The 27,612-nt window shown below is 44.8% G+C and overlaps 1 protein-coding gene across 11 annotated transcripts in view; it reads right to left on the bottom strand.

Moving 5' to 3' along the window:
• The window catches only part of PPFIA4 (PTPRF interacting protein alpha 4), a 211,518-nt gene that overhangs the window by 117,613 nt on the left and 66,293 nt on the right, over nt 1-27,612 (bottom strand). For 7 of the 11 annotated variants that reach the window (XR_008305632.1, XM_053243184.1, XM_053243194.1 and 4 more), the window contains exon 2: nt 659-1,532. Coding sequence is in view for 10 of the 11 variants with exons in the window: in XM_053243184.1 (XP_053099159.1) it covers nt 659-895 (237 nt within the window). In the remaining variant the exon portion in view is untranslated. Of the gene's footprint in view, nt 1-658; nt 1,536-18,642; nt 18,662-27,612 lie in introns of those variants that run through there. The other 4 variants (XM_053243185.1, XM_053243187.1, XM_053243189.1 and 1 more) reach the window with 3 other exon arrangements.

Genomic DNA, 27,612 nt, shown 5'->3' with positions numbered 1-27,612 from the left:
ATCTGTGATCTTCATCCAAAATGGGAGGGTAAAAACCTATCCTCATTGAGGAATTCAGTATTGTGATTTAGATGCAAGTAAGAATAAGTGATTAAACTACATCCCATTCCGTATTGTTATTTAGATGCAAGTAAGAATAAGTGATTAAACTACATTTTTGATTAAAAATTTAAACAATTTTTACTTGATTAAATCAAGTACACCATGGATTTAATATTCTCCATTACATCCATACCTCACCTTAGCTTTTTTTTTTTTTTTTTTAACATTTCTATGTCATCCCTTCAGTAGACAGCTGCTTGGGGCAGCTTACAACAACAAAACAGATAAAATGGCAAACAGAACTAAGACAATTATAACTGGGAACCAAGTTAAAACCAATTTTAAAATGCTTCTTTAAAAAGGAGAGTTTTCAGGTACTTTTTAAGATAAATCAAGGAGGGAGACAGACTAAGCACCTCCTGAAGGGCACTCCAAAAGAAGGAGGGCCACTGCTGAGAAGGCCCTGTCCATTACTATATTGCCTTGGTGTCTTGTTTAGGAATGCTGTGCCCTCTGCTTCAAAAAGCCTTTATACCAGTACCCTCACCCACAACTGTTGCTTCATATTGCCTCATGTTATTTAGATGCCACAAACTCTCTATATTTATCTTCTTACCTGAGGTAGAGCAGAGTTCAGTTGCCTCTGCAACTGGTCTCGCTCATGCAAGGTCTCCTGTAGCCGGCCCTGAGTCACAGATAGAGTCTCACGTGTTTCCCGAAGAGTCTCTAGCAGCTTGTCTCTCTCATCAAGCATGTTCACCATCAGCTGCTCAAAGTTGGCATCAGCATCAGAGCCTGGCTGTGACCCCAAGGGGTCACTCTCGCTGATGGTAGGCATCACCTCACACATCATGGCAATACTTGGCCAATGCCTTGCGTTATAGAAAACTCGGGAGGTGCAAGGAATTCCTCCTCAGGATGCCTCTTAGGGCTGTAGAAAAAGCAAGATAAAGGTCACATGGCTACTGTAGGCCACTGCAAATAGTGGCAAATGTCAAATGCAGGCTGCATGGTAAGGTCCGTAAACCCTCCATTTCCTTTTGCAAACAGCTGAAGCTTACATTGCACCTATAAATGTATGAAAAAGTCATCACAGCATTGTTAAAACTGAAGATATAATACAGTTAAGACAAGCAAGGCTCCCACACTGAACTGACTATGTGATCTTGCAAGGGTCATTTCAAGCACCTTTGACAGATATTCCTTAGATCTCTCCAGTGGGGCCCACAGTCCATGGGATAGAGCTCTGTGTTGTTCAGAAAAACATGCTGTCTCCTTCTAGCACACACACTCTTGTTGTCTTGAGAGGTCCAGATATATTATGACGGTGGTGAAACATTTCTTTTTTCCTGATATTGTTAATAATCAAGCTGAGATACATCAGCCACTGCCATGTGAAGTCTAGTGTGGCATTGTAGCAGAATGGTCACTCTCCAAGCAAGATTGCACTGCTGCCAAAAATGCATTGTGTTTCATTCTTGATCCAAGATCTGCTGGGAAAGAACATTTTACATGTTAGAACAGCATCCACATTTTGCATTGCAAATCCTTTTCTCTCAAGAACTTTGATCAATACATTGCCAATTACCATTATGATTACCATAAGTCAAGTATCATTGCTCTTCTGCATCACAGGTCTGAACTTGTTTGCCATCCAATATCTACTTCCACTCTCTTCAGGCAGTTGACACAACCCTATAGCTGTACCTTAATGTAGGCATGGTATTTTTATCCAGAGATTCTAGATGCCATTAGCTGCTTTCTTCACTTAAAAATTGTAACCTTCTTTGAGGCTATATTTTCCAGAGCCCACTTTACTCGGTCACTTCTATAACGGTGTGTGTGTTGGCATTATCTTGACTAGCATCATTCCACTGTATTTCCATAGCAGAGCGGTCCCTTTTTGTATCAGTTATTCCTATTTGCCCTATTCGTTTTTGAACTTCTTGCATTTCCAGACAAATCAACTTTTGTGGGGATTGAACAAGTTATTAAATTTATTGAGTACTATAGTAACTATATAAGAGCAAGAACACACACAAGGCTGTGCCTGAAAGCTTGACTGATATAAAAACCAAGAAAGATAATAGAAAAGTGAAGAAGGGAGGGTCAGATGGCATATACACTTTAAGAGGGATATATTTTTAAATATCATATGTAGCAGACAATGGACTAGATCCAAATTTGCAGCTGCATGAATGGAAAGAGTCACACTCATAAAAAGAAACCCTCTGTGAGGACAACTCTCCTTCTGTGAATAAAAGTAACTTCTGTTCACAGAGCACAAATCAGGATCCAAACTCAGCTCTCAAGCAGTGATGCATTACATGCACAGGGAGATGCTAAAGAACAGGCATGCAACCAAGTTAAAGCAGAGACAAACTAAAAAAGTTTAAGAAGGAGAAAGAACTAGAAGAGTACAAAGAACCAGGTGAGACAGAGGATAAAATAAACGAAGCAAGGTATGATGCAGCAAATGAATTTGTATAGATTTAAAACATAATAAAGTCTTAAATTACATTTGAAATGTATAGGGTAAGCAATGAAGAGAAAATAAAAGTAACAATGTGGTCATACTTGCAGGCAAGTATACACATACAACCTTATTTTAAGTGCCACTAATTTCAAGAAACTGGCACTACATTGACCACAATCGTAAAAGGTTACAAAATTTTCTTTGACATGGTTTCATTTCCCCACTTTCCTTGCAATACATAGCTTGGCTCAATTACGTGACTTACCTAGAACTATTTCTACACTCAGTAGAATACTCTGTATTGAACTAGTGGATAGGTGCTTCTGCCATGTGTGTGCATGGACTAAATCGATTTTGGTCCTTAGCAACTTTAATCATTTAATAATCTCTTTGATTAGTTGCTTCAAAACATTATTCCAAGATCCAATGAATTGCTGCTAACACCCAACAAATCAGTCACCAGCTGCGGAATCAATTATCCGTTAAAGACATACTCTCCACAAGAAAAAAAAACTGCAAGAAAAATCAAATCATAATTCCGACGGGAACTACACTGAAGCGAGAAGTGTATCACAGAAGACAAGAGTCACTCAAGCTGAAGAAACCTGCTACTAATACGAAAAAATAAATGCCAAGTATTTCTGGAACTGGGCTCTTCGCCCAGCTTGTACAACAGAGACCTAGCTAAATGAAGCAGGAGCGTTAAAGCAGGATAGTCAACCTTTGGCATTCCCGATGTTGCTGAACTACAACTCCCATCATCCTCAGCCACAATATTGTGGTTGAGGATGATGGGAGTTGTAGTTCAGCAACAGCTGGAGTGCCAAAGGTTGCATACCCCTGGACTAAAGTGTGCCAGTAAAGTAGCAAGGTGGATCTGGAGGGCAGAGTTGCAATGCTCTATCATGAGTCCATCTCCATGAGCAGGTGCGCTGCTCAACAATTTCTAAATTAGCTCTTTACTGATTTTTAGCTCTTACTGTTTTAGTGGCGTGTTTTAATTGTAAACTGCCCTTAGCCATTTTGGAAGGGTGGTATACAAATCAAATCAAATCAAATCAAATCAATCAATCAATCAATCAATCAATAAAATAAATCTGGGGTGTGCACACCTGATGGTGGGTGTCCAAGATAGAACAGATTCTGTTGGTACTCTGCCCTTCCCATTGTGAAACAGCTGAGTCCGACCCACTCCCACTAAACCCTTTCCTAAATATGAGACATTTCAATATTTTATTTATACTGAGTTCAATCCCCCCCACTCCCTGGCTCCCAAACTCTGTAAGAGCAACTCAAAAGTTCACGTTCACCATAAGTCTTTCTTGGCATATATGTGGCACCACCCATGTTAAAAAGCGTACTCATTTAGTGTTTTGTGCATGTCAAGGATTATTGCTATTTGTTGCTGGAGGAGTGTGTCTTTATTCTGGAAAGATCACTACCTGATAGGGTTTCCATTTGCTCGGACTTTTCATGAATGTAGGGGTTATTCATACATGGCTTCATGCTGCAGGGTAAATGTTGAATGAAGCCACTTCGAATTACACTCACAGCATTGAGGGAAGCAACCCCTCCCCTCTGGTCTCGGTGGGGTTTTTTGGTGCAGGTTCACATCACATGCCTCTATGTTTCCCTTTTAGCCAACTGGGGGCAGGGAGAGATTTCTAAAGCCTATATCTGCATTCTTAAATAGGATTTCTCTCTTATGTTAACAAGTCTACCTCAGTGTCTCTCACTATTTGCTCTGGTGTTTTCAGAAAAAGTCGCTTAAAACCAGTATTTTTAAAACCCAGAAAAACATCGAGATAAGCTTCCAAGGATCTTGAATGGACTTTGGGGTAAGTATGGCTGGTGTGTGAACGCACACACTCTCTTCTGAAGGAGATTCAGGGTAACAGCCCTGTCTGTAAAGCCTCCAGGGGACTTATTAAAATGGTCCACTCTCCATGATGGATGGATCTACACAACTGCATCCCCATTAGGCCGAACTATGAGAAAGGACACTGTGCTTTTCAGCCTTTCCTGACTAGTTACAATCATTTAAAAAAAAAAAAAAACAGGCACATTTACACGAGTAATACTGCCTACCTCTTAAATCTTGGCTATGTTTCATTTTGTATTCTTAACTGAGTGAACCTCTTTTACTACAATATGTCACCACAAGACTGTACATTAGCCCCTCTTGTAGTCTCTGCTTATGAACTCTCCACCAGGGGGATATAATTGTAATTTGTAGCACAATATTATGAAACAACCAAGATGGGATGTTTCATGTGTAAGACTGATGGCATCTGAGGGGGGAAAGGGATGCAGTAATACACAATGCCAAGAGTATTTTCAGTCTCATCTCCTTGGATACAGTGGTTCAAATATGCACAGTATTCAGAGCATTTCTCCAACGCTATTATAGGCACTTCAGTTATGTACTATAAATCCTGTAACCAGCAAGAGGCAGAAATAGAGAAACTGACTTCATTTTGTATTCTTGTATCGCATAATCAGAATGTGGAGTCATTAACCTAAGACATCAAGAATGTAAACCTTAGGACTTGTCATCCTGTCTTTGAGTAAGAATTAGACCTAGCTAGCTGTGTCATCGCACACAGGATATCGTTTGTTAATACCGACAAGATCTGAGAGCTTGAGCTATAAAATAAAGAGCTCCAAATGTTATGCTGGAAGTCTCACAAGCACACAAGTCTACAAAACTACTTTCTTCTCTTGCTGCTCAACACTGGAGAAACTGATATCCCAACATATGATCAGGTGGAACACTGAGTCAAAGAAAAGGATGTGGTGACAATGTGAGATGACCTGAAGAGTCCAGGTACTTCTAGCTGTATGAGAAACAGAAACTGGTGTTGGAGCCACAATCAATGATCATATATTTCCCTAATACCTGAAGAAACAAACAGCTTTCAATTTCTAATCAATCAATAAGACATTATAGAGACATAAAAGTGCTCAGTCACCATAGATCAGTGGCAGCTGGTACAAGCACCTCCGGGGGGCGGGGCGGGCGGGAGGTGGCAGGAGTCACAAAGTGTATATTAGGAGGTGCTTATCTCCTATACTGCCACACCTGAAAGCTCTTCCAAGCAGTGGCAGGCCTCCCAGCACCTGCTCCCAGCACCCGCTGCAATGAAGGATCAACTCTGCCGCTCAGCTGGTGGAGGCCATTTATATGGCCAAATGGCCACGACCAGCTGAGTGGTGGAGCCAATCCTCCACTGTAGCGGGTGCTGGGTGCTGCTGGGAAGAGTGTTCAAGTGCGGCGGTACAGGAGAAAAGCACCTACTAATTTAAACTGAAAGGTGACTCCTGCAGCTACACCAGCTACACCTGCACTAGCCGCCACTGTCATAAACGGTCAAAGCTACACAAAACATTCCCCCCACCCCAAGAAGAAAGAAACTTACTTCAGGATGTTCCAATTACACAAAGGTGGTCTCACAAGGTTGCCTAGTTCTCCAACATCACTTTCCTCCCCACAAAGCCAACCAAGAACAAAGTCTGGAATGATCATAACTAGGCCACAAGGCACAACACCATTTGGAAATCCTGTATAAGTGTAAACTAGTAAATTGTCCCAGCTGATCATATGTTGGTGTCTGTTTGGCCCAAGAGTGCCTCCTAGATTAAACACCTGGCAGACTCCAGCAGAAGATGCCAGAAGGTGAGACACCCCCGCCAGCCTTGGTCAGGTTATACAACTTAAGAGTTCTTAAAATAGAGCCTAGTTGGAGAAGGGAGAAATTAGGTACTAGTAGAACAGGAAGAGTGGGTTTGGCTTAGAGAAGTCACAGTAATCCCCTGCCCTTTGCCTTCCCTTCAACTTGCCCCATTGCTGCCAGGTCCTCTCAAAAACAAAGCCCTATCAGGGGGCATAAAGCCTGCTTATTTAGCGAGATGAAATTTTTCTAGCTCCTGTGTGTGCACCACAGTGCTTTAGGTAGTGCTGTGGTATGGCACACAGAGCAAAATAGACCACCCCCAGGCCCACATCGCCTTAAAAGGCACTTCTTCTGCCCCCCCACCCCAGAGTTGAGCCTTTTAAAAAACAAACAAACCCAAGATGTCCGGGATGATGTGAAGCAGAACCAGGAACAGAGTAGCAGGCAAAGGAAGGGGTGATGCTGCTGGTCATGGTGGGCGTCAGCAAGAGTCCTCGCTGACAGTGCGATCCCGCTGGCTGAGACTGAAAAGGAGTAGAATCTACTTCCACTGCATGCACCCTCTAAACCCCAGAGGACAGTGGTGTTGGCAGCCCCCAGAACAAACCAGCAGCCCCAGTACCACCACCACCACCAAGACAGTCCTGGACTGATAGCAACCTTGTGTGGGACCACTTTGAGCTCTACCATGATAACCCACAACACACTGCCTGCATCCACTGAGGGACACAGGACAGCTGGGATAAGGACCCTAAGCATCGTATAATGGTGGGGATCAGTGTTCCCTCTAACAGGGATTTCCAGATGTTTTTGACTACAACTCCCAGAATCCCAAAGCAAAAGCCATTGTTGCTGGGGATTCTGAGAGTTGCGGTCAACAACATCTGGAAATCCCTGTTAGAGGGAACACTGGTAGGGATGCTGCAACACTGCGACGGCATTACCAGGGGTACATGCTCCTGCTGGCAGCAACAGGCCTGGTGTGTCTTAATGCAATGGCAAGGCACCTGCTCTTGCTCCCAAGCAGAGGAAGTTGCCTTCATAGTGGGTGCAGTAAGTTAGCAAGTGGTCTGGTCACCCAAAGCCTCATCTCATCATCTGGGCAATTGGGGAAATTATCACTTTAGACAACCAGCCATTCCAGGTGGTGGAGATGCTCCAACTGTTTGCCCCGACAACATCCCTCACACACCACCTTCAGTAGATGGGTGGTGTCCTACATGTACCGGGCATGCAGGGAGGCCATGTCGGGGCTGCGGGATGCAGCAGCGCCTGACACCAGCCAGCACTTCACTGCAGATCTGTGGACCAATCCCAGTGGAAAGCACGCTGCTTTCCTGTCTGTCATGACACACTGGCGAGGGCAGGAGAGCAAGGAGACATCAGCTTCTGGTGGCATGGCCAGCCCCTCCCATGCAGCAAAGCACAGGTGGGCTGTGCTGCATGTGGGGTTACTGGACACTGACTACACAGCAGATGGCAATCCACACAGCCATGGATTGCGAGGTGGGAGGATGACGTCCAGGCAGCCAAATCTTCACCAAGGGTTCATAGTCAGCAGCAACACCACCAAGATAACTAAGGCAGCCTAGCAGGATCAGTCTGTATTCCTCCATTGTGTGGTGCACATTCTGAACCTGGTCGTGCGGGATGCATTTGGCCCTTCTGAGGCTGCAGCCAGGCAAGAGATCCCCGCTGCAGGCGCTGGGTGCCATCCTGCTGCTGCCATTGTTGCTCTTGTGGAGAGGTATAACAAGATAGTAGCTTTCTTCCATTAAAGCAGAAAAGGTAGGTGGATGCTCAAGGAGAGGCAGCTTGAGCTCCACCTACCAGAACACCCAATCCCTCAGGATGTTCCGACCCAGTCAAATCCACCTCTCTCTTGCTCTGATGCCTGCAGGAACAAGAGGTGGCCATCCATGCCCCAGCAAGGAGACGTGGCTTGGAAGTGTGCAACCTGTCCAACCAGGACTGGGTGCTCCTTTCTGAGGTTGTCTTGACACTCATAAACAGCTTATATGCTGAGACAGCAATGCTGAGCCAGGCTTTGCCCACTGCTCAAGATCAGTAATCCCTCTAATGTTTTTCAACTCTGTGCGGAATGAGATTTGTTCAGGACAGCATCATCAAGGCAGTGTGCGTGCACATGCATTCAGAGTACGGCCTTCCTGATTCAACCTGAGCGGGATCTGAAATGAACTGAGCGGACATCCAAAAACTTGTGAGCACTCGCACATGTGCACACCTTAGAGGGAACAGTGCTCAGGATAATGGGTGAGTTCCAGAACATGCTGACCAGTGCGGAAGCAATTGCCTTGGCTGGTTGGCTGAGGGCTGATGTGGTAGAACAGCTCAGCACACCCTTGAGTACACTGGCAGTACATGTTTTGTCCTGCCTATGTGACCCAAGGATGAAGGGCCTATGTGACCCAAGGATGAAGGGCAAAGCGATCAACCCTGACCAGCTGCCCAGGTGGAGGAACTTCCTAGTTACAGAGGTTAGGAGAGCAGGGGAGAGAAAGCTGGTATGCAACCAGGAGGAGGTTGCTGGAGTGCCTACTGCTAGTGCGCAGTCTACCCCTAGCAGCAGTATCACCGGTGGTTCATGAAGGGGTTTCTTGGGGCCTTGCCAGGGGGAGAGGAGAAGCCCACCAAGCCCTGCAGCAGTGCTGAGCAGTGTATGCTGCAATACCTGCAGGAACTGATGGCAGGCTGGGACACTTAGTCGGTCCAATTTTGGGCAACGTGTCACCAAGCCTGGCTGGACTTGGTGGCGGTTGCCCAACAGTTCCTCTTCTGTCCACCAACCAGCATCCAGAGTGAAAGGGTGTTCTCCATGGCTGGGGGCATAGCAACACCCCATCACCACACATGCAAGCTGACATGGAGCAGCTAGCCTTCCTGAAGGCCAACCTCCCCCTGTTGGGCTGTCCCGAGATAGCCATGGAGAGTGAGCAACTCATGATCCCCCACCCACTGAAACAACACTGGCAGTTTGCAACATCCTGGCCAAACCCAAACCCAGATGTGTCACATTCTGCCTGTTAGAGCTGCTGACACACACAAACATGCACGCCACCACCATGGGCGATGATGAGATGGACTGGTGTCCATGTATTAGACTGTCAACCGGGGCCAACCACCAATCTGAGGCCATTTTGTTATCCAGACACAGGCAGACAGGCATGTATGCCGGAGAAGAGGATAAAGGTGACTTCTTTTCATGGTAAGAGTATAAGCTTTGTTTGTCGTCATACCATTGGTCCGTCAGGCCATAACTACTCTGTCCTCCTGACTCCCTGAGGAAGGCATAATGGAAGGAAGATTGGTTTGATTTTGTGGTTTTCTCAGCACTGAGTATAATATGTTTGCTGTGCTATTGCTTGCTGTTAACTATCTGGCTTTGCTGGATTTCAGATTGTAAAGGCAGACACTGGGTGGTGTCTGCCTGGAGTTGTGGTTTGGTCTGTTTGTGAAATGGTATCGTGGCGAGAAATGGACAGTGGCAGCCCAGGGGTGTGTGTGTGTGTTTATTTGTGACAGCTGTGATGAGCTCCATTTCTGACCATGAGACTAACTTGTGCTTCACTCATTGCTCTGCATTCTGCATTGCAAGGTGTACTCGGTCAAAATGTGGTTAAAGACATTGTTCCAGTTGAGCTAATAATGGCTATGCTTGCTGGATGCTAAGGATGCTGCTGTGGCAATATAAGTAGTAAGGAGTCATAATTGTGTGAGAGAGAGCCAATGATGTTACTGCAATGCAGGCAGTGGATTCTGGGTCAGTGATTCCTTTTGACCATTTTTGGACTGTGTGTTTTGCAAAATTAATATTATGAGTTGAGAGGGGCTGTGTGCTTCCATTCTGCTGTGTTTTTCAAAGCAGGGTTGCAATATTTGTGCACTCTGCTTGTTTCAGCTATAGGGAATAATGGCAAACTTGAAACACCCATTGTTAGGTCCTAGGGACACCAAGGTGTGTTGGGTGGTCCTGCATGATGGGTGCTACTACCACCCAACCCACAAAAGAAATGGGCAAGTGAATGTTTTTTAGAAATATTTTAATCTCCCTCACCCCAAAACCCCATAGGATCCTAGGGGGTGGGGGTGAGGAAAGGTAAAATTTTTGATTAAAATTGCCTGCTTCCCCTATTTTTTTGTGGGGGTTAGGTTGTAGCACCCATCATGCCCTATCACCCACCCCACTTTGGTGTCCCTATAACCTACCCATGGGGAACAATAGGGTGATTAGATGGCTGAATCACTCTGATGGCTGAATCACTCGAATCAATTTGAGGTGATTTGTTGAAACAGCTGGCAATGGCTGCTGTTTTGACAAATCGATTTGAGTATTTTCCACTTTAATTCAAGCTCAAATCGAATTGAAAAATACAATTCATGCACATCTCTAGTAAGAGCAGATGGGCTCAGTTTTACAGCAAGAAAAGAGGAGGAAGAGAATAGCTCATCCAGTCCACCTTGAATGCTTCAAGCTCAGGGCTCTTTGGACTATTTCCAACAATGCTGTCACTAGCTGAGAAACAGATTAGAACCATGAAATGCATGCCTCCTCAGGACTGATCAGAAACTCTAGGTTTATATCTCCATTGTGCCAGAATTCACACACGAGACATGAGTGAAGCAAAGCGTATTCATTTTAAGCCTATCCAAAGTGTGCACACTTTTCAAAGTTCCCGAATGTATACAGACTCATTTAAATATATTTTACACCCCTGATTATGCACCTTGCTCATCAGCCACAGTTTCACCAAAGTCTCTAAAATGGGCAGGCAGTTAAACAGAACAGCATCATTAAATACAGGTTGGAGATATTTGAGGACATACTGCTTGAAAGCAGACTTTGAGATTATCCAGCAGATTCTCACATAATTCAATGCATTAGTCCAAAACTATAAGCATGGGAAGCAGAGTGTTTGGTGAGGAAGAAGAGGATGTAAGAGCCTTCCCCTGGCGCCCACCCTGTAGAAAGCTTAAGCCCACTATACATACTGAACAGCCCAGATTTATTCTGCAAGTCAGTCTTATCTGCAGTATGCCAGTTAAGGTCAGGCAAGGGGCCAGCAGACAGGAGTTAGATGGATGTCCACCAAAGCCCCTTCGGAAGTGCCACACAAACATTCCCTTATAGTAGTTTATATTCATAAGCTCAATGAAAAAAACAATTCAGACACATGTATCAGAAAAAGCAAACATTTTAAATTGCTTTTCCAGAAAGCCATATGTTTCAAGTAATCTTGTAGAAATACTATTTCCTAACTAAATCAGAGCACTTAATCATGGTAACAGTTGTTTCAGAGCCAAGTGACTAAAAAAAATAATCCAGTAGCATATACTATAGGGCAGGGATCCTCAAACTTGGGTCCTCAGGTGTTATTGGACTTCAGCTCCCATAATCCCTAGCCTCAGTGGCCTTTGGTTGGGGATTATGGGAGTTGAAGTCCAATAACACCTGAGGACCCAAGTTTGAGAATCACTGCTATAGGGTATTATTTACTCAATATAGTTAACTAGAACAAAATGAGACAAACAAGTTTTTTTTAGGAAACTGTTCATGAAAGCCTTCCAAAAACAGACAGAAAAGCAAGGGAATCAGTTTCAACATAGGTGAGAATCCTATCCAGTTTCCTATGCTACAGAAAAAGCAAATAGAAGAGGAAGTTGCACCAGGCATCAAGATACATACTCTGGCCTGGGTTAAGCGAAGAGTCATCATGGTACTGCAACTTTCCAAATATTTTGAAAGATATGTTGTCTGAAAAGTTGAGAAACCTTCATTCATTACTTTTTAAAACACAAAGATTAATATTGGCAGAAAAATTATGTAATCTGTCTAGTTTCAGGTAACCATGAGTGCAAACACAGTCACACACATCACTGCCTCAACACATATACGGTGAGTATATGAGCCACTCATATCAGTGCTAATTTTTAAGTTGTGTATCTTAATGCAGTATTTGTTTGAAAATCTAAAACCAAACATAACATTAACAAAAAGAGACATGCAACTGTCCACATATTACATTTTGAACACACTTTTCCCATGAAAGGAATATTAACCTTCATGTTACTTACATGCATACTATGTTTTTTAAAAGGCTTGTACTAGTTGAGTTGTGGATATGAAGCAGCAAATGCCCTCAGAAAGTAGCCAAGATCTGAGTTACCATAATATTTTGCAAACAAGTTGCAGGGAAGCCTTACCGAGGGAACCCTACATAAAGGGTCCAGTTAACGCTACATGGGTATCAAAGTTCAAGTTAATAAACCTGCCCTTGTATGAAAGCAGGAGAGTCTTAGCTTTCAGAATATTACAACACTGCAAAACATTTTGTATGCTTCCATGGTTAACACACAAGCAAAAATACAGTAAGATTATTTAAAAATATTTATTTATCTTATTTTTATACTACCTGATATGTAAATCTCTAGGCAGTGTACAAATCCCAACATTAAAAATCACAGGTTAAAATACATTTAAAAAAACATTTAAAACAATATAAAACAAATTATTACAATTCTAATTAAAAGCTTGCAAGAACAGGAAAGTCTTGAGGGTCCTCCTAAAAACAAACAGAGAAGGAGATGCTCTTATTTCAGCAGGCAGCATATTCCAAAGCCCTGGGGAGCCACAGAGAAAGCCTGGTCCTGAGTTGCCACCAGATGAGCTGGTGGCAACTGTAACTGGACCTCTCCAGAAGATCATAAAAGGTGAGACGGTTCGTGACAAAGGAGGCGCTTTCTTAAATAGCCTGGTCCCAAGCTGTTCAGTGCTTTATAGGTAATAACCAGCACTTTGCATTTCACCCAGAAACATATCAGCACCCAGTAAAGTTCTTTCAAAACAATTTATATATTGCTTTTGAACAACAACAAAAAAGTTCTCAAAGTGGCCTACGTAACAAAAATTACAAGATGATGGTTCCCCATCAAAAAATGACTCAGTCTAACACAAACACACCAACCATTCCGTCTAATTAGAGACTGTTCTTCCCATACGACTTAAAAAGGTACTTACCACCATATCTCCGAAAGATTCTGTAACAATCTTTCCAAGTAGTCACATGCAATGGTCCCAATGAGAGCGATAGCTAAACCAGGCCTATAAAATGGTTAGTTGGACAGGCCTGGTTTAGATGCTCTAGTCCAATCAAGACACACTCTACGCCAATCGAGACACACAAAACATATCTATGAGTGACTGGGATTCCGTACACTCATTGCTTGCTGCCCTTTCCCTCCATTTTGTGGAAACATCAAGCAGTAGGGGTATGCACAAAACCGAGTTGCCCAGTGAGGTTTGAGTCCAGACCAGACTTGAACTGGATTGGGCATGCCTTGTTTTAGACACCCACAAAACTCATTGCTCTCATTCTGGGGGCTTCTCTGTTCCAGGTCTCACCTCTGTGGCGGTGGTCATTTTGGCCACTCAAACAGGGCTATTTGTGAATAAATGTAGGCTGGCACGGGGAGGGGGAACCTCTGGAGACACACACACACACACACACCCGCAGTGAAGCCTCCAGAGTGGGAGGTGGTGAGTTCTATAACTTAAAGAAAAGTTTTGTTTTGCTTTTTAAAATTTTTTTACATGAACTCCCCAACCCAACTGGGGGGTGTCCATCCAAGATGGGGCCTAACAGGGAGGGGCTGGTTCAGTTCAGGGGTGGTTTGACATTGAACTGGTCATGTTTGATGTCAAATGGGTTCAAATTTGAACCCGTTCGCACATCCCTATCAAGCAGTGGCAATCAAAGAGATTTTTCTGCCTGAGATAAAAAAAAAATAGGATGCCTCCTCACCTGCATATAAGTCTTCAGTATTCTAAAACATTGATGCTGAGGCAGTGGAGGTGGCACATGAGTATTCTCCTGGTGCCATCAAGCCAGGCAATGGCACCAGGAGCATTCCTAGCTCATGTCAAAAGTCAAGAGGGGAAAGAAGAGGCATGACCTTGCATAGTGAGGAGGGAATGAACAGCTTTGCCTGATGGGGTGAAGAATGACAGTGGCAGCATGGAGGCCCATGAGATGTCACCACGGTGCCATGGAAAACAAAGCCTTTTTCTTATCCTGGGTCTCCACCAGGATTGAGTCTAGAGCCTTCCCAAACAAGCAAGCACCCATGAAGGGTGCGGAGACCAAATTAAGTTTGGGTCTGGCATCTACATTACAGTGTTTCAACCAGAGTCACCAGCAAACCACTACCCCGACACCATAGCTCTGGACACATGTTGGATGCAGTCCAGGCTGGAGTCTGTCATAAGGGCCAGGGCCTTATTATTATTAATTCAATTTCTATACCACCCTTTCAAAAATAATAAAATAAATAAAATGGATCCCTGTCCCCAAAGGGCTCACAATCTAAAAAGAAACATAAGATAGACACCAGTAACAGTCACTGGAGGTTCTGTGCTAGGGGTGGATAAGGCCAGTTACTCTCCCCCTGCTAAATAAAAGAGAATCACCACATTAAAAGCTGCCTCTTTGCCAAGTTAGCTAGTTTATTAATGCCCTGTCTGAGTTTGGAATTCTCAGGTGGGATGTGCTGTACTAACTTTCTCCCAGATGATGGAAATGAGGGCAAAGATGGAGTTAGTAGCTGCCACCTTGATTACTGTAGCCAAAGCCGAATGCGCTTTGTGGAGGAGGTATTCACACTTTCTGTCCTCTGGACTTTTAAGCTGTTCATCTCCCTCCTTATACATCACAGCCAGAGAGACCAGCTGGGCTACTGGGGCATCCACACAAGAAAAAGCAATGAGATCTATTATGTCTTGAAGAAACACATGTAGTTTCTTGGGGCGGGAACCCGGGAGGGAACCCACCCATTTGTAGTCGGGGTGGCCCACTCTGCCATCATGACATTACAAAAAAGAGGAGGAAAAGACACCATAGCTGTGGGAGTAGCTGAAGATGAAAAGACATTTTGATCAAGGAAAGATGAGGCCTGAGGGGTGCCCACAGGAGAGACATCATTAACGGCCTGCTTTGGCTTAGAGAGGAGAACCTCAAAATCTGTAGCCAAGAACAGGTGAGTAGAAAGAGGAATTGGGGAGAAGTTTCCTCTTCAGATAATTCTCCCTCTTTCTTATCTGAATCAATGGCATGATCACTATTAGCCAATTCTGAATGTGAGGCTTCCAAGCCAGACAATGGCATAACTGGGCCTCAAGGGCCCAGTGGGAGGTAATGGAGGAGCTGGGCCAAGAATAGGCAGATTAACAATTGGAAGGGGGAGAGGAGGCAGCGGAGCAGGCCTTTTGGGCACAGGTATGGCCTCCCCCTCAGAGGAGGAAGAGACGGCCTTCCTTTTACGCCAAGGGGCTAGGGGTCTAGGACAAAAGCGGACTCTTTCTGTGGCTGGTGCAGCGTGCCTGTGAGAACTGGAATCTGCAGATGAAGAAAAGGTAGGGTGGGTAGGGATCCTAGCATTAGAAGGAGGAGGGGATACAAGAGTGGAGAAGGCAATGACAGATAGGCTTGATAAGGGAGCTGCACTCTCTGACTATAAATTCCTTTAACCAGGATGTCACATCAGGAGGAAAAGGGTCCTTAGCTGGCAAGTGGACCGTACTCACAACCACCGTCCCAGGACTGAAGTAACCTCCTCAGGTGTATGAGGCAGCGCAGGAAGATTCAGTGGCGGAGTCTCCACATGGTTGGGTGTGGAGGCCCGATCCGGTATGCCCATGTCTGAGTGGGCTGGAGAAGCAAGCTGGGACTCAAGGTGGGGGGAACATGGTAGGGCCAGTTCCCCCTCTCCCAAGGCCAAGTTGGGCTGCAAGGATGGCAGAGGCAAAAAGTTGAGAAGGAGGCTGGTGCCCTTCGGTGGCTCGATGGGCTCTTCAGTAGTAGGTGGCAAGTGGCGGAGTGTACGATCCTCGCAGACCGCCTGTAAAAGCAGCTGCCCGCTGAGCCGAATAGCTAATAACTTCACAGAGTGCTTGCGACGGTGTCCTGTGCGTCCCTTTGCATGCTCATCGAGGTGCTTAGTTTTGCATGCGGCCTTCTTCGGCCTAGCCACAGCATCACTGTGAGCTGCTGGAGGAAGGTGTGTGGAGCACTCCCAGCAGGGCAATGTGGATCGCGGGCACTTGGAACCTGAACAGAGTTCTTTTAGATGAGGTCTGCCCCAGCTTCTGAGTAGGGGCCCTCAGAGAGGGACCCCACTAAAATGTCTACTGTATGCAAGTTCCATACGGAGACCAGCAACAAAAAATAAATTGAACAAGGGGAAAAGGTCCAATTAGCCAAACTAGGTAAATGAAAAAGTTCTTAGCAGTTAGGAAATCAAATAAAATTAACTCCCTTCTCACCTTGGAACAATCTAGTGGGAAGGGGAGAGGTAGAAGAGTAGCAAGCTAGCCCAAAATGGTGAAGGGAAAAACAGAGCTCCTTCATATTCCCGTGATCTGGAGCAAGACAGGATCAGAACTGGGGTTTGGTCCCTTTGCTACACAGGAAGCTAGCCTCACCTTCAGTTCAAATGTGGTCCTGTCTGTGGAGCATGGCTCTGTACACAACCCATGTTGTAAGGATGACCTCCTACACTGTTGAAAAAGACCAACTCGAGTAGGGGTATGCACGAATTGTTCAATCCAGGCCAATTAGACTGCAAACCAGACCAGACCCAGCCCAGTCCGCAATCAAATTGAACTCGGTGTATGATGGACTGGTTTGGGATCAAGGGGCTATACTTGTAAAGGGGAATCCGATGAGGATTCCTCTTTACAAGCAAAGGGATGGGGGAATCCTTGAAAAGTATTCTAAATACCCCTGATAACTTGGCAAAGAGGCGCCTTTTAACGTGGTGATTCTCTTTATTTAGCAGGGGGAGAGTAACTGGCCCTATCCACCCCCAGCACAGTACCTCCAGTGACTACTGTTGGTGTCTGTCTTATGTTTCTTTTAGATTGTGAGCCCCTTGCGGACAGGGATCCATTTTGTTTATCTTATTTATTTGTTATTTCTCTGTGTGAACCACCCTGAGCCATTTTTGGAAAGGCAGTATAGAAATCGAATATATAAATAATAATAAATAAATAATAAAATGGCAGCCAGGGGTGGCAGTGAGAGGACACCTTTAAAAGTAAATTAAGGTTTTTATTGGTTCACTGGCAGCCTCCACTGCCCCTCTAACTCCCCCTCCCCCGGCACAGCCCAAGTGTGCAGCACTCCCAGAAACCCACCTGTATAGCAGCATAGTTTCAGCCTCTGCAGATGTGCGGAGGCAGGAAACATGCTGCTGCCACATGGGTGTATTGCTGGAGGCAGCGCTGCACACCTGGGCTGTGCCAGGGAGGTTTAGAGGGGCAGCTGCTACCAAGCAGGTAAGAACCTTGATTTACTTTTAACGGTGTCCTCTTGCCCCAGCCACTCTTAGAAGATTTTTCAAGGATTCCCCCACCACTTTGCTTGTAAAGCAGAATCCTCATTGAGCAAGCCCTTGAGTTGCCAAACCAGGTTGGTTAAATGGATGAGACCGTCTGGCTGGGTGAAGTAAACTGGCTCACATACCAGCAGTTTGGTCTGAATTCAGTCTGAATTTAAACCAAACCTCCAATTTTGGTTCATGTACACCCCTACACTAGAGTGGAAAAAGGTAAAGATTCAGGAAATATTTTAGTGTTGCAGAAAGAAAAAGGAAAAAAGTGCACACAAAGAAAAAGGGGGCTAAGGAAATAGTTGAAATTTCAACAAAAATGCTTTTCTGCTGTTAACATAGCAAAGAGGTCCTCTTGGTTAGTAAAAATATTAAAAAGTGTCCCACAGTGCAATTTAAGCTGGGTATCCCAATTTAAACAATGCTTCATTCAAGCTAGTAATTTTTAATAGAAAATTTAAAAAATCATTTACATTTTAAGTTGCAGGCAAGATTCTAAGCTGAAGACTTCTACAGAGGCACAAATAATTGATAAAATACTGTTAGAGCTACCAAGTACCACTGATAAATGATAGGAGCTGCAGAGTCCAAGTTGATGCTTTTCTGGCTACTCCAGTCAAATGAAAGATCAATAACCTAATCAAAACTCACAATTCTGTTATGGATTCTGGATGGGAAGTCACAAGGCTATAGATCAAAGGCTACAAAGTAAACATGATGCCATTAGTTCAGGTTTAATCAGGAGCAAGCCTTCCTTCTTCGGGAAATGAGAAGCGGGTGCTGACACACATTTAGCATGCACTTTTAAGACAATAAGGCAGACGTAGCTCTTAGTGTTATGCAGGTGCCAACGTAATCATCAGTGCAATTTATGGGAATATAATAGTCATACATTTAGAGCAGTCCCTGTTTTCTCAACACAGGCACATGCAATTCCTCTTCTGCATTACTCAGACCATGACAAGAAGTGCTAATTTATTCAGTCACCAACAGTTCCAAAATCTATGCTATAACACACTAAAGCTTTGATGAGACAAATAATTATACCTTGCTCCTCATCAGTTGCAAGCTTTAACATCACACCCCTGCCTTAGCATCCAAGTCACAGTGGAGAGTGATTTCACCCTCTCGAACACAGACAAGTAAGCTGCTCAAGGAGGAGGGGCCTGGCCACCCATTCTATTTGGAGAATGAACAAGACAGCGTCAGAAACATTTAACAGCAGCTGCCCCTCTCTCCAACAGTCTACATTATGTTAACAGCAGCTCCATGCTATCCATCCTCAAAAAGTGAGCTTATTGTCCATGGAATCCACAAAGTGCTGAACCAAAGCAAGCAAACACATATAGAGGTCAAGTATCATTAGAAAAGCATGGGGCTATTTTCCACCACAAGCCCCTAATCTAAAGGAAAATACTGTAATTATTCCACCAACTTGTAATGCTGATTACGTTCACTGGGGCCAATATACCTGAGCCACAAGTTTACACTACTGCAGATTCAGACCAATTTGTTTATTTATCATATTTTTATACCACCTGGTATGTACATCTCTAGGCGGTGTACACAATTTAAAAGTCACAGGTTAAAATGCATTACACAATAAAAATAGAACAAAATTAATGTAATAATTTTCCGACAGACTCCCAAACTTGACCTGTTTAGCTGCTATCCAAACTAAGGTGAAACTGCACCAGAAACACAGTTCAAATTTAGCCCTCATCTAGAGTAAAAGTAATCTAGAGAGGGCAAGACACACAATTATCACCGTAGGCCTTCCCCAGAACTTCAGCAAGCAACAGAGAGAATGGAAGTGATCTCTCAGCTGGCCTAAAAGCCAGGCAAAAGAGCAACGCAATTCACAGCACATCCCCAGCCCCCTTAAAATGGAGAAGAGGAGGTGCATACCAGCTCCTTCGCCACTTACCACCACTTCCTGTATGAGCAGCACTAGCCCCCAGCTGTCATCGTGCACTAGGAGCTCTTTCTCCAGCTGTCCCCACACAATGCCAGCATGCACACATGGCCTCCACATGCGATGACCACACAAATGACTGCCATGCATACGTGGAGGTCATGTGCACGCCAGCATTGCGTGAGGGCAGCTGGGGGGAGCACCACCAGCAGACGATGATAGCTGGAGGCTAGCACAGACGATACACGGAGTGATGGCAAGCAGAAGAGGAGCAGGTATGCACCTCCTCTCCTCCATTTTAAAGGTGCCACGGCTGTGCTGTGAATTGTGCTTCAAATCACAATTCATGCACATCCCTTCAGAAGAGTGTCTTTACCTTGTCAATGTACATGCATGTCCAAAAGTACCACTAGGCTTCTCAGACTAGAAGGAAAGCCTTGCTAGCCAGATGTCAGCAGTTAACATGACACAAAATGCCAAGAAGTAAACAAGAGCAGGTATAATGTATTTTAGGTAAACCTTCTGATGAAATTCAAAGGGTGACTAAAACATGGATGTATCAAGATTCAGCTCCTGGTTGGTTTGGTTGTACCTCTGGCAATGGATGCAGGTTTCTATAACATTTGTCTCCTCTAGGCACAGCAGACAATGATGGTGGCTGTCCAAAGAAGGGAGTTTGGGAGCCAGACCTGGTACACTGTTTGAAAGTAACATTGGTCTTGGGCGTGGCAGGACTCGCCATACACTAAGGGTGATCACCTTCTCCTGTGAAGGAAAGCAGCAGGGGGAAAGAGGAGGCGTTACAAACAAATAAAAATGCAAAACTTACAGGTTGAAAACTGGAGGAGTTAGAACAGATGGAACAAATTAGGGTTGAGAACAGGAAGAGGTAGACAAGAAAGGAATAGCTAATGGATTAATCTCTCTCATTTTTAGCTGGAAGAGGAACTCCGTGTGCAGACAACAAAGAACCGAGAGGACAGCCTAACCGCACCTGCTATGCTAGAGTAGGGATGGGGCTCCTGCCTAAAAGACAGAGCAGGAAAAGGAGCTGTGGTGGGCCTCCATGCATGATCAAGAGCCCAATAGCATGAATCACAGTGACCATATTGAAGAACCATACTTTACACAGAAGTTGTTTTATTGCATCGTAAATCGCAATAAGGCCTATAACACTTCACAAGCCAACTCTCAGGCAAATCTTCTATTTGGTGGAGATTTAACTTGCTATTGCCCCACCAGGACCATATTTTTCTGGTTCTTCAGTGTTTGGGTAGGAGCCATAACTCAATGACAGGGAACACAGGTTCCACAACTTAATGGCAGGGTAGAAGGTTTAAATTCATAGTAACCCAGGTAGGACTAAAAAAAAAAAAGATTTCACTGGAATCCTGGAGAGTTGCTGCCATTCAGTGTAGACAATACTGAGCTAGATGGACCAATGGTCTGACTTGGCCTAAGGCATCTTCATATGTTCCTAACAGCAGTTCCATCCGAACCACATATTCCTATAATTATAACTGGGGAAATACACCTGCAAAGGAAAAATAGGAGGGCAAAGAGCAGCATGCAAACTTACACACAGCTCCTCAAAAGAGCTTAATGGCCAGCACCAAGTATAGGATAACTTTTGTTAGAATAAACTCAGAGATAACAAAGATGGTTATCTTTGAGAATGTAAAGTCAAGAGATGTGTTTATGAATTCCATTTAAAAAATCCAGGAGTCAAAATACATGATACTGAAGTTTTTAAGTGTCTGGTTTTTCTTCCCAAGGGTAGAGGCAGAATTGTTAGCTCCCTAGCTAGAACTCTAGAAGGTTCTGGAGATGGTTCTATGGAGACAATGATCCTGTCAGTGTATCTGCTTAGAAGATGTCAATTTCCTGGCAGTGTACAAACCTAACTGTATAGTGGTAGATGTGTGGAGAAATTGCAATGGACTAATCAAGGACTGAGGGTGATGATGATTTGGAACAGGAGATGTGAGATTATTAAGAATATTTATATATTATTTTTTAATATTAAGTTCAAAGCGGTTAACATAGCAGAAGGAATGAAAAAATGAATGCTTCTTTTTGGTTTCCTCAGCAGCATTGGGGGAAAAAATCCTAGTATGGTGTCAGATTCTTGGCTCTTTTTAAATTTCATTTTAGATTAAGCCATCAGAACCTTAAGCATCAGGAAAATAGTATCCGTAGGAACAGAACCCAAAGACCTTGTATCCCTCTGAGTGGTGATAGAGGTAGCCTCAGAAGCCATGACTGAATTGGGAGAGAAGACGTTAAGCCTTCTCTCAAAGATGTTAATTTTGGAGAAGCAATTTTTAGTGGCCTATATGGTAAATTTTTGGCAATGAATCCAACTTTACAGTAAGCACTGGTTCCTAAGGCAGAGGTAAGAATCATGAGAAGTGGGGCTTTTCTGCCACAGTAAGGACACGTTTAGACTATTGCACAGGCATGCGGGAATTAAAAAGAACTGCAAGAAGAAAAAGAGCTTCTTTTTCTCACTTTCTCAGGAGACTAAAACAGCAGGAAAACTGAAAAGGAGGAAATGAAAAGAGTCCTGTGTCATAGTCAAAGAGCTCACTTAGGAACAGAAGATTCTCAGAGCAGCTGTTTTCATGACACTTAGAAGATACTATAACTTAACATGATGCATTTGCCCAGCTCCTCAGGCATATACAGAGAGATAGAACACTTCTCTCAAGCAGCAGGGCAGGACTATGTTCCTTATCTTGCTCTAGATTATTCTGAAGGTGGCTCGGTGCAGACATATATCCTATATATGAAACTTCACAAAGAGACCACAAACAAAGAGGACAAGATTCCTACATAACACAAAGACATTTCTTGAGGAGCTTAAGTCTTGCCTTCCCTTAGTTGAACGAGAAGCAACAACTATAGCTAAGGCTTTGACAAACTGGTTTGATACAATATAATTAGTGATGTGCACAAACCAGTTTGCCCAGTTCGGTTCGAATTCGAACCAGGTTCAAACCGGGAGGGGGAGGTTCAGTTTTGGGTTTGCACGAACCCTCCCTGGTTTGGTTTGAATTTGAACTGGTCCAAACCTCCAAATGTGGGTGGGGTGGTAGCTGGCAGCCATTGGTACCTACCATCCAACCCCCAAAGCAATTGGACACTCATACGATTTTTTATGAATTTTTGAAGTTTTAAAAAAAATTTCTCATAGGGTATAATGGGACTCAAACCAGCCCATTATTCCCTACTGTGGAGCACACATGGGTGCCAACAACCACCCAAACCCCAAAGCAATCAGACACTCCTATGATTTTTTTAAATGAATATTTGAAATATTTTTAATTATTTTTTTCATAGGGTATAGTGGGACTCCAACCAGCCCATTATTCCCTATTGTGGATAGAGGCACAAACGTGGGGTGGGTGGTAGGCACCCAGGGGTGCCTACCACCCACAAAACCCCAAGGCAATCGGACACTCCTCCGATTATTGGTGAATTTTTGAAGTATTTTTGAATTCCTCAAAGGAAATAATGAGGATTCCAGCAAATGTATAGCTTCACATCACAGAGAAAGGGGTGGCCTAGAGCAGAGTGTGGTGGGTGGTAGTGCTGAAGGGGGGCAAGGAAGCTACCAGAATTATTTGAAAGGAATTGGGCAAAGGGCTGATTTTTACGTGATTTTTGAAGTTTATGTGTCTTTAAGGTTTTTTTTACATAGGGAAGAATGGAGGTTTAAGCAGCCCCATAACTGCACTTGGGGGGTGCTGGGGTGGCCCAGAGAGAGTGGCGGTGTAGTGCACAGAGGATGCCAACCACCCCCATGGGTTGCTAACCCATGGGGTACTGAGTTTTGTTGTTTCTGAGGTGTTCTGAGTGTAGATTCTCTGGTAGCAAATGAGAGTGGATTCATGGTTTGTCATTGAAAATCACATATGCTACCAGAGAATCTACACTCAGAACACCTCAGAAACATCTCCCATCCATACGGTGCAGAGAATTTTCCCATTCCCTCTATCTCCCCTGTTGGGAGCAGAAGCGCAATTCAGAGGTGCATATTTCAACACACCTCTGTATCATACAATAAGACTTCCAGTTTTTAATTGAAAGATACCTACTTCTCATATTTATAGAGAGGGAAAAACTGAATTACCCCAGTAAAGAGGCAAACACCAGGAGACAGAATACAATATTGGGAGTATTAGTGAGACACTGATTTCTCAGCCAGTTCTGGTGTCCATGTGACCTTGCTTCTTGAAAAATCAAGGTAAATTTCAGGAGCTACTACAGTATATCAGATTTGTACACGTTAAGCATGCAGTATTGCATAAACTTGAATTTATTATAATACAGGTAAACAGCACTACAAAAGTCTAGAAGGGAAGCCCTGCAGAGGCATGACATCAACACAGAATTTTGCTTAAGGGTTGCAAAACCAAAGCCTTTAGACATTAACACTGCAGCTGTACAAGATGTCTATGACCATTATAACATGAACAGAGACAGATACTGAATGGAAATGGCTCTCCTCTTACAGAATCTTCCCCAAAGGAGAATGTGTTTTATGACTTCATATGTGCTTCAGTCCAACATAAATAATCAAATTTGCCGTACACAAAACTGAATCACAAGGCCTTGACTTCTAAAACCCTCTGGAAAGAAGCATTACAATTCACATCACTGACATAATGAAAGAAAAAGTGTTTGAAAAACAGTAACACAGTCAGGCTGAAACAGCTACAAGTAAACTAGGAGATCAAATCATTTTTAGAACTCTTAACACAAAACACCAGGCTACCTGTAAACCAGGATCAGACACAAATTGCAAGGGACCCCGGGGTAAAGCCCTGTGTTAGATGCCCCAAAGGCACACCGGACCCCTGTCCCTACACAAGACATATACATATTGTGCCCCTTCAGTGGCGCCTGAGAAAGCTAACTCAGCATGCCTCTGAGCATGTGCAACATGCCCCTTCCCTCTCAGGAGGCTGCTGCACCACTTCATGCAGCAGCGCTGCATGAAGGCATCCCACCAGGTCCACCTTGCCTGCCTTGTCTGCTGCCATTGCTGGAGACATTCAGTCCATCTTCCAGTGGATGGTCAAGGACAGCCCAAGTGACATGGTACTTCACTGCCAGCCCCAAAAGCCAGGTGCACTGCCACCTCTTCCTCCAACTCTTGGACTTGGTGTTGGAAAGACAGAGAATAGTGTGACTTTCAATGGAACTCTACAAGTTCCAGTCCCTTAATTCACATGACATTTTCTGTACATTTGAAAAAATCAACAGCCATTTGGCTGCAGGAGAGGAAACAAGCACAAGGAAGAAAAGACGTTTATCCCAGAGTGGGAGCTCCTGCTCCTAAATATACAGGCCCTGGAGATAAGAAAATAAGGTAGCCTTCAAATATAAATTTATAAGGCTATCAGATTTATGCCCAATGGAATTTTGTCATAATTCTTTCAGCATTCTGGACACTTTTAAATAAGTGCTAAGTTTCCTTAATAACAATCATCTATATATTTATTTCTCCTAGGCATACCTGTTGCTAATCCCATGTGTGGCAGCTCTTGCGAGAGTTCATGAACAGCTGCCAGAAAGGATTAGCGACGGAGATGGGAGAAAATAGGGATGACGGCTGGGCCGGCCAGCAGGAACAGGAGGCGGCGGCAGCGGGAGGACTGGCTGGTGGGAGGATGTGGCGGCAGTGGGCCGGGCCAACCTGGCAGGTGGGAGCAGGAGGCAACGGTGGACAGGGCCGGCTGGCGAGAGCAGGAGGCAACGGCGGACAGGGCTGGCCGACAGGAATTAGTGGTGGCTACCAAGAGTGGGCGGGTGGGAGGAGGTGGTGGCCTGGCTTTCCGGCCGGCCCGCTAGCCAGAAAGCACGGGAGGATAGAGAAGAAGTGGGCCGGCCAGCTGGCCAGCCAGAAAGTGCAGGGTGGGGGCAAGAAGCAGGCCATCCAGCAGGCCCGACAGAAAGCGTGGGGGTGGGGGAGAAGCGGCCGTCCAGAAAGCATGCCGGGAGGGAAGAAAAAAGTGGAGGTGAGTGCACCAGCCAGAGGCACAGATGCTCTGTGCCCAACCCAGCTAGCTTTGTATTAAAATGCATGCTTCATGATATCTTTTTAATTGAAATAAATGTATGTTAAAAGTGCCTCTTTGCATGACATTAGAAGTGCCCTTTTAAGTTCTACCCAGCCCCAGCACAGCATCCCTCCAGTGGCTGTTACTGGTGTCTGTCTTATATTTCTTTTTAGATTGTGAGCCCTTTGGGGATAGGGAGCCATTTTATTTATTTTTATCTATGTAAACCGCTTTGGGAACTTTTGTTGAAAAGCGGTATATAAATATCCGTAGTAGTTCAGTCCCCCTCCCCAACAGTGAAAACTGATCTCCACGTGTCTCAGGCAGTCTAGTCCTCAAAAGTCATACCTTCCCACTCCATACCTTTATCTATACTTTTATTGCAGCTTCATGTATAGAGTTAAGTTAATTTAGAACTTTAAAAACATTCCTGACTCTCATACCTCAAATGCCCCCAAATCTCTTGGGCCACCACTGCCCCATCTCCAGCAATGGTGCCCAGCCTGGAAAGCTAACCAGGCAGCAGATCGATGCTCCTCCTTCAGCACTGCTGCTCCAGCTGCAAGTGGCAGCACTGAAGGAAGAGCAAAGGAACCTGGTAAGGCTTCTCAGCCCTTGAAAGCTTACTAAAGCAATGGTGGGCAGCAGTGAATGCTCCTCCTAAGGCAGGGCTTCACAAATCTCAGGTGCCAGGGAGACACGGAGTTTGGAAATTTAACCATGGAGTCTAAAATTGAACATGCAGAGGCAGAGATACTTAATAAAATCTTTGTCTCGGGTAGCCTGTTTCTGTTCTAAGTATGTTACCTTCCCCCTTCACAGTGCCCATCAATAAATCCAGTAATTGCTGTCTGGTTCCCAGATTTTGGGGCTAGATCCTACTAGATTCAAACAAAATTTGTCAAGGTCTGCCCTAAGGATTGAAGATTCAGGGATCAGCTGGGTGAGTCCGTTGGTAGGGACAAATGGTGTGTGTGTGTGTGTGTGTGTGTGTGTGTGTGTGCACGCGCGCGCACAAGCAGAGGCGTAACTATGGGGGGGCAGGGGGGCACGTGCCCCGGGCGCCATCTTTTCGGGTCACATGGGGGGCGCCGCCATGACCAAATTTTTTTTTTAAATTATTATTTTAATACAAATTTCTCCTGCTCAGTGCAGCAGCACTGCAGCAGTCAAGGGAGCGCGTCGATGCCCCCTCCCCCACGAGCGGTCCCTTCCGCACCACCCACGCCCCCCCCCATTGCTTTGCTGGTGGTCAGTCAGTGGCCTGGCCTGGCGGCGGGCGCCTTTCATGCTGCTCACTGCGCCTGCCCTTGGCTGAGGCTCGCTCGCTCCGTCGCTCGCTTAGTCTGGAACAACCAGAAAGAGGCCCTCTAGTGGCTTGCCAGCCAGAGGGTCTCTAGTCAGTGACGCACGCATGCGTGTCTCGTCTGGCATGCCGAGTCGCGCTGCGCATGCGTGCGGTGCGTCCGTCTTCCTCTGTTTGCCTGAACGTGGTGGCACGGTCGCCGTCGCGGAGGAAAGCGTGGTTGCTGGGGCTGGGGCTGCACTGCAGCAGGTGCAGGCAGGACGACGAGGACACACACGGACACCCGCACGGAAGAAAGGATTCGGTGGCGGGTGGGTGGAAGCAGCAGACCAAGTGTCAGGGTGAGAAATTGAATGAGTTGCAAAAACTACAGAAGCCACATGTGGGGGGAAAACATATTGAAGAATCAGGCTTTTATTCAGCTGCCCAACTATGGTTCTCAGATGTCTAACAGGTGTTAATGTTTGCAATATACATTCCTCTCTCCGCCCCAAAAGAAAGAAAAACAATCATAAAGATTCTTTGGCACTCAATCTTAAATGCATGCAAGTATATGGAACTGAGAGTCAAGTTCCACAGCCTGGGTAGTACAGCAGTGTGAGTTGACTCAAGCAGTGTAACATAGCTGCCTGTGCATTGTTACAAGGTGTTTCAAGAGAGTTTTACCATGAGTTCTGCTTGCTGGCATGCTCGTTTTTGCACTGTGAAAGCTTGCCTTGTGATCTCAG

This window comes from Hemicordylus capensis, chromosome 4 (assembly GCF_027244095.1).
Source record: "Hemicordylus capensis ecotype Gifberg chromosome 4, rHemCap1.1.pri, whole genome shotgun sequence".
NCBI classification, from domain to species: Eukaryota; Metazoa; Chordata; class Lepidosauria; order Squamata; family Cordylidae; genus Hemicordylus; species Hemicordylus capensis.
Note: the sequence above shows the minus strand (reverse complement) of the source record. Positions and strands in the feature narration are given on the sequence as shown.